The sequence below is a fragment of the Malaclemys terrapin genome, chromosome 11, assembly GCF_027887155.1.
Source record: "Malaclemys terrapin pileata isolate rMalTer1 chromosome 11, rMalTer1.hap1, whole genome shotgun sequence".
Classification (NCBI taxonomy): domain Eukaryota; kingdom Metazoa; phylum Chordata; order Testudines; family Emydidae; genus Malaclemys; species Malaclemys terrapin.
Window position 1 is genome coordinate 7,811,011 of NC_071515.1, and position 7,253 is coordinate 7,818,263.

At 43.8% G+C, this 7,253-nt stretch overlaps 1 protein-coding gene across 5 annotated transcripts in view; it reads right to left on the reverse strand.

The window, feature by feature from the left end:
* The window catches only part of LOC128845295 (UDP-glucuronosyltransferase 1-6-like), a 130,119-nt gene that overhangs the window by 27,400 nt on the left and 95,466 nt on the right, over positions 1–7,253 (reverse strand). The window contains exon 1 of one of the 5 annotated variants that reach the window (XM_054043765.1): positions 2,649–3,559. The exons of the other annotated variants lie outside the window; for them this stretch is intronic. Coding sequence (XP_053899740.1) covers positions 2,649–3,509 — 861 coding nt within the window. The 5' untranslated portion in view covers positions 3,510–3,559. Of the gene's footprint in view, positions 1–2,648; positions 3,560–7,253 lie in introns of those variants that run through there. 5 annotated transcript variants of the gene reach the window in all.

The following is a 7,253-nucleotide window of genomic DNA, read 5'->3' on the forward strand; positions in this document are numbered from 1 at the left end:
AGTGCCCAGAGCAGGGAGCCAGGCCCCCATGGGACAGGTGCCACTGCTGTGGGGTGAGAGCAGGATGGGTTTACTTTGATTCCTCCACCCAGAGGTTTTCCACTCCCACCTGCCCCATACTGGTCAGAACCCAGCCCGCCCCCGGGCCTCCCACAATAACACAAAATAAAATGAAATGCCCAAAAAACACGATGACAAATTATAAAAAAATAAAAATAATTTCCTGGGTCTCTGACACTAGCTGCATGGATTTCATTTTGAAAAATGGCTAGTGATTTAGATGCCTTAATTTTGAAGCGGCTAACTTAAGCCCTCTTAAAAAGGCCTGGTTGTCAGAGGGTGGATGATCAGCACTTTCTGAAAATCAGGCCTCTTTGAGGTGTCACAAATTGGGCATCCAAAAATGGAGGTCCCCAAAGTAAGTTGCTTTTGAAAAATATAGGCCACGTGTTTTTCTCTAAACAGCATAAAACGTACATTAATAGATGTAATGCAGAAAACATACCTGAGTAATTTGTAATGATTCCAGCAACATTTTGATCTAAAAAGAAATTACCTGAGATTTTTTTCTTCTGACCACAATTGATGCCTCCAAGAAGACTATGTTCATAGAATCATAGAAACCAGGGTTGGAAGGGACCTCAGGAGGTAATCTAGTCCAACCCCCTGCTCAAAGCAAAATGTTGGGGCATCACCAGCCTGGGATACTCAAACACAAAATCACATGTCATCAGCCAAAAAGAGGACTGACTTAAAAGCTCTAGGACAGTCAAATCTCTTTGAAGAAACTCAGACGCTAGACTGTCAAACTGAGAATACATAAGCTTGCAAATCAAGGACTCCAGTGACCCAAATAATAAGTTTATCACATGCTGGGTAAACGACATATGGTCTGTGTAGGAAATAAAAAATTGGGGGATATAAGAAGGAGAGTCTGGACACTGAGTAGCCTTATCCAAACTACAGGGAATTCCACGCAAAAAGTTGACAGAAGGGACGGAAAGATATTCAGCAACTATTGATCCACAAGGTAACACATGCATCCGAAGAAGTGAGGTTTTTACTCACGAAAGCTTATGCCCAAATAAATCTGTTAGTCTTTAAGGTGCCACCAGACTCTTTGTTGTTAAGGTAACACAGGATCTGTAAAGATGTCATCAAAATGAACCTCCTCAATGTATTTCACCAATTCTTTGTTTAGCAAAAAGTGCTTACAGATGGCGAACATCATAGTACTAAAGTTGGTGAACCTTTCATGTGCTGTGAAAAGACTCTTCAGAATAGGTCCATCATCAAAAATATGATAACCAAAGGACTGGAAGTAGACATCCAAATCTTCCTGTGTGTGGGGCACTGGGTATGTTTTCACTGTGTAATAAGGGGATGCTCTCATGAGTAAATTGGCTTCTGACACAAAAACTACTATTTCATGTCCCTTCAGGCTGAGTTTCTCTAGCACCTGACTCATGATTTCCGTCCATAGGCATCACCAATAGCTTTCCACCTTCAGCAAGACTGCAGAAGGCCAGAAAAAGAAGTAACCTAGAAACAACTGGACACCATGACTGGGAGGAAGGAGCCATGTTCATAGTGGTGGGGGGGGGGGAACTTCCATCACACAGGTACTGAACACTGATTTATACAAGAGAACTATGGTCACCAAAGCTTACTCCTTGCAAAGTAAATGTTTACCTAGGTTCAGACAAAGATCAGATTAACTAGGAGTTTGGCATCATAAAAATTAAGCAATGCTAACAGCTTCTGCAAAGGTAGAACTACTAAATTATTTTGGTGGAATGCTACCACAGGACTTGCTATTTGGTCCTAAGAAATAAATTGAAAATAATAAGTGTTTGCACAAAGTAGAAAAAGAGGATTGGGAACATTACTGGTGGCAGGGTGGGGAGGGAAGAGGGGAAGATTTATAGATACAGAGAACATAGAAGTTGCAGAGAATTCTTGTTGTCGTTTCTTTTCTTGACACTTTGACATCTATGAGTAGGATCCTCTTCATTCCAGCAGCGAGTAAGGGCTTTATGCTTATGAAACTTATACAAGCAAACAGCAGATGTGAAAGAGGGAGATGCCAGAGTCCATGGACAACATGCTAACGGAAATGCCAGCACCTTTCTCCAGCATGTATGTGCTGCCCAGGGGACCAGTCTCTGTCATCTTTTGTGTCTACCTCTAGCTAGTAGGTTTAGTCTTTTTTGGCCAGTAACTGGTGTCCTCCTGGACATTTTCAAAGTGAAGTTATTGGACCAGATCCTCTCCAGGTGTAAACTGACTTCAGCAGAGCTACACTGATTTATGGCAGCTCAGGATCTCGTCCTTGTTTGTGATACCAGCTAATATTAAGGTGTCTTAGTTGAAATGAGAACCAGCAGTGCTTAGTGCTTAAAAGAAAAGGTGGTTTGAATCACTCTATAATCGCTTATTTAAAAGTACATTTAAGAAGAAAGAAAAATAGCTGCTGAAAAGCTATGGAAGTGTGTAATGAAGTGAAAGCAAAATCACTTTCTTCTTAACAAGATGCTTAATCCTTGCCAAACTGAAATCGTTGGTATAATAATCCTATCTAGGATACAAAATTTCTAGTGAATTCAGGATCCTACCATGAGTACAACAAAAATAAAAGCTTTACCAACCTGAGATAATTCCTTCTGAGCGCAGTTGATGCCTCCGATTATAACAATGTTAGGCATCAGTGGTCTGGGATAGTCAATCACAAAGTCAAATCTCATCAGCCAAACAGATCCATGACTTAAAAGCTCAGTCACTGTTATCTCTCTCTGAAGAAATTCAGAGGCCAGTTTTGCATATGGCGCGTAAACAAAATCACAAAGGAGAATCTCCAATAAGCTGAATAACAGATTCTTCACACGCTGTGGAAATGTCATGTGGTCTGTATTGGTTGTCAATGGCCTTGGGACATAAGAAGGCGGGTTTGGGCACTGAATAGCCTTATAGTCTAAACCACATGGAATTCCACGCAAGAAAAACACAGAGGGGATAGAAAGATACTCAGCTATGATCTGCCCACAGGGCATCATGGGATCTGTAAAGACAGCATCAAATTTGCTCCCTTCTAGATATCGGATCAACTCTTTGTTGTACAGTAAATGTGTACAAGTGGATAAAAACAGAGTGGAGGTGTTCTTCAGCCTTTCACGTAATCGAACAAATCTTTCCAGAAAAGGTCGTTCCTCAAAAACCTCTTCAGTAAAAGCCAGAAAATGTCCCTCCAGCTCTGCTTTTGTGAAAGGTACCGGATACGTTTTCATGACATAATTCTCGGATGCTTTTACATGTAGGTTTATTTCAGGGGCAACAATGACTATCTCATGTCCTTTGTGCCTCAGTTCGTCCAGCACGGCACGCATGCTGAGCCAGTGACTTCCATCCATCGGCACCACAAGCAGCCTCCCACCATCAGCAAAGCTCAACAAGGCCAGGTAAACAAGCAGCGCTGCACTGATCTGGGGGCTAGAGTGAAACCCAGGAGCCATCTCTGCAGCAGTGCGGTGGGTACTACAGAAACTAGCAAATTGCCAGTCAGACACCATTTAGTAACTCCTGACAACTCTTATCTTCTGACCTTTATTCCTACCCACGTGCTATTCAAGTCAATGTTTAATTGCATAATGTATGTACATAACGAGATCAAACACAAAGGTCTGAAACCTGAGCTGCACTTTGGCAGTAACAGCACATGATAAACTTGATTAACCGGGGCCTTTTTCAACTGAAGTTACTCTGACTCTTGTCACGCTAACCCCTGAGTTAAATCACGGCCCTGGGGTCCATAACCTCTACACAGTTGCACAAACCATCTCTGCACTGGTCAGATGAACGGGTGCTTAGTTAGTTTGGTAGGTAAGGGGGATGGTGCAGAAGAGAGGGGTGAAGGAATCAGCTGTTGCTTTGGATAGGATTTTCAAAAGCAGTCAGCATGGGCTGACAATGGTAAAACTTCCCCCTGGCTTCACTGGAGATGGAGTTAGGCCAGCGCTGAGTGGCTAGGAAAATCTCCCCCTATATATTCAAGAGCTGTAGCACTTATTCACAGGAATTCCTCAGGCTGCAAGCAGCTCCCTCTAGAACTTAGCTTTCTCTCTCCCCGATGATGGGCCTCCCAAAGGCCTCAGTAACAACCTGCCCCACTGCTCCTGAGAGGTGGAGAGAAAAGGTAGGGAAGGAATGAGTTCCCATCTGTCCATGGGAGGAGTTGCAAGGTATGGGTGTCTGATACTCTGCGGTTGGCCTCTGATCCCCAGAGGGAGGGGTTCTTAATGGACCCATTTGCTGCACCTCAGCTTAGGGCTCTGTTTCAGAGCCCTCAATCAGGGACACTGCATTGTACTGTGTGGGCTATTCCATCCCCCTGGCTAGAGGCTCAAACTCAGACTAGACTTTGTACAAACATGGGGCTAGGAATCAAAATGGTCTCTTACTTATGGCAAGGAAGCGAACTAAACACTGAACACGGCCTGGTCACCTCTTCTGACACACAAGATGAATGCAGCAGTTTAAAACAAGAATTTGCATTTGCTCTTACGCAACAAAGCAGTGAGACCTCTGTGGTTATTCCCCACTATCAGCGCTACAATGCAGATCCCAAAGCTGCAGAATCAGACACAAAGCTGTTGTAGTGACTAGTAATAAGACTCTCAGAATCCGTGTATAAGGCATTTTTCATTTCCATTTTTCTTGACTGAGGTTAGTTCCTTAGATAGGTCAAATATTGGAGAGTATTGAAATCTATTATTTTAAAAATAACAGATGCAGTAAATGTGTTTTTGAGATACAAGGAGACTTAGAGCTGTGTGTAATCAGCATGTTGATGACACCATAATGCACCCCACCCCACTATTTCCGCAAGCAGCCTCACATATTGAACTGAAGGGCCGATGGAAAGGACCACTGCAGTGTCACCTAGGAGAGAGCCTCTTGAATAGATGAACCCAACAGTACATTCTGGTCCTCTCATCGGAAGAAGAATGATGCTACTCAACTGGAATTCTATATACCACAACCTTGTCAACAATATATCATGGTCAAAAGTATCCAAGGCAGATGGCAGATCTGAAAGAATTGGTATAAATACTGGGGCTTTGTCCATCACCAAGAGGAAATGATTGGTCAATGTAGCCTGTGCAATATATGTGCCTATTCCAGTCTAAAACCAGAATGAAAGGAGCTCCGAAAAGCTGAGCACTCCAGAGAATGCTTGAGCTGTCTCAAAATGACTTTCTCAATACTATCCCCCCCCACCCCACCCCCGCCTAAAAAAATGTGTATAAGTGAATAAAACCAAAATGGAGAAAAGAAAAACTCAGAATGGATGGAAAGATACTTAGCTATTACTTGTCCACAGCATAAGCAGTGGGACCATAAAGGCAGCATAAAATTTACTCCTGTAAAGGTATTTGATCGTTTTTGCTGTGCACTAATATGTACAAGTGGATAAAAGCAGAGATTGTTCCTCAAAACCCCCTGAGTCAGTGAGTGATATTGTCCAACCAGCTCTTCCTTTATGAAAGGCACCGGAAACTTTTTCATGGTAATATTCTCTGATGCTTTTATGTGCATATTTATTTCAGGTGCAACAATGACTACTTCATGTTCTTTCTTCCTCCATGCTTGTTGAGACAGCACAACTCTGCAAGGAGGCCAGGAAAAGAAGAAGCACTTCAGCAGCTGTGCAACAAGATTGAGACATTTCTCCATAAACATATCCCTCATGTACAACAAAGTCAAGTTTTATACCTAATCCCATGCCCTTTGGTACAACTCCTGCCTGCTCACTGTATATCCTGTTAAAATTTCCAGTCAGTATGTAAGCTTATAACATGCCCACATTTAACAATAAACCAAAGTTAGAGGAACATGTGATCGGGTAGCTGGTCCGTGCGGCCAGGTACGCAGCCTACCTGTGACAGGCTCTGCTAAGGAGAATGAGCCAACCTAGGTCCACCTGTGAGTTATTTACCTAGGTGACTGGATGGCCATTCATTAGTTAAGGAACACCTGGGTCAATAAAGGCTATGAGGGCTCCATCAGAAAGCCCCAGAACAGAGGAAGCTCCTGGTGGGGAGCGACATCTCAGGGGAGCTACTGGCAGTGGTGTCTCCCTGAAGAGCACAGGCCCAGAGAGAGAGTGCTCTGAGGCAAGCGACCAGTGCAGCCCAGGAAACAAACTGGGCATGGGACCTTGTGAGGAACTACTAGGGTCTCAGCAAAGAGTGACACACCATCAGGGGAAGAGTGGCATCTGGCCAAAGGCCCAGCGGAGGCCCAAGTTCCAGGCAGCGAGCTCAGCCTGCAAGTGCCCTGTGACTACAGGGGAGAGACGCAAGATTGATTAACCCAGAGGTGGAGAGTTTCTGGTGGAGCAGCTGCCTGAAGCTGTTGGTTGGTTTTGCATTGTCCTTTTCTGATCAATAAATGAGACCCTTTGAAAAGTGCACGCTTTAATACTAGGAAGCCCTGCTTGTTGATATCCCAGATGAGGGGAAACTGAGGCAGGGGCTCATCTGTGGAGCCACATCTGGCCGCAAGGGAACATGCAGGGTGAACCTCCAGGTCAGTATAGAACACTTAACCGCTTTCCCAGTCTGTGTACGCTCCGACCTACTGCCTTCTCCATATCACTGAGGTAGAACCTCCCACCTTCTAAATGCCTCCCCAGATCCTACAAAGGAATCCCAATGAATTAAGTCTCCCTGTGATGGCTGCCCTCCCTGACTCGTGCAGGTTCCCATCTTCCAGTCCCCATGCAGGGGAGTAGGAAGTGAAGTTGAGGGCTGCTCTAACCCCTTCTCCAGGTTTCAATTGCTTCCCAGCCTCCTGCAAGAATCCAGGGATAGAAGAATGTTTTTTTCTGTACTTATGTAGGCTCCATGGAGTGAAGAGGAACCTTGTTTGGAAGTTGCTCCTCCAATCCCACGCCGGGGCTTCAGGAAAGGAGGAGGAAGGACCCTTGTTTTGGTCCCAACTCAAAACTGGAGCTGGTTGGCAAATTACTTTTCCACCAGAAAATTTCAATGACAACACAATTGTTCAGATTTTCATTGAAAAAAGGAAAGATGTGAAACCCAAACATTTTTGCTTTAAAGCCAAAACAAATTAATTTTTCAGTTGCAGAAAATGGAACATTTTTGTAAAACTAAAAACTGAAAAAATCTGAGAATTTTCAACAACAAATAGAAACATTTTTGCAAAAACGTTCCTTTTGTTGAAGAGTCTCTGCA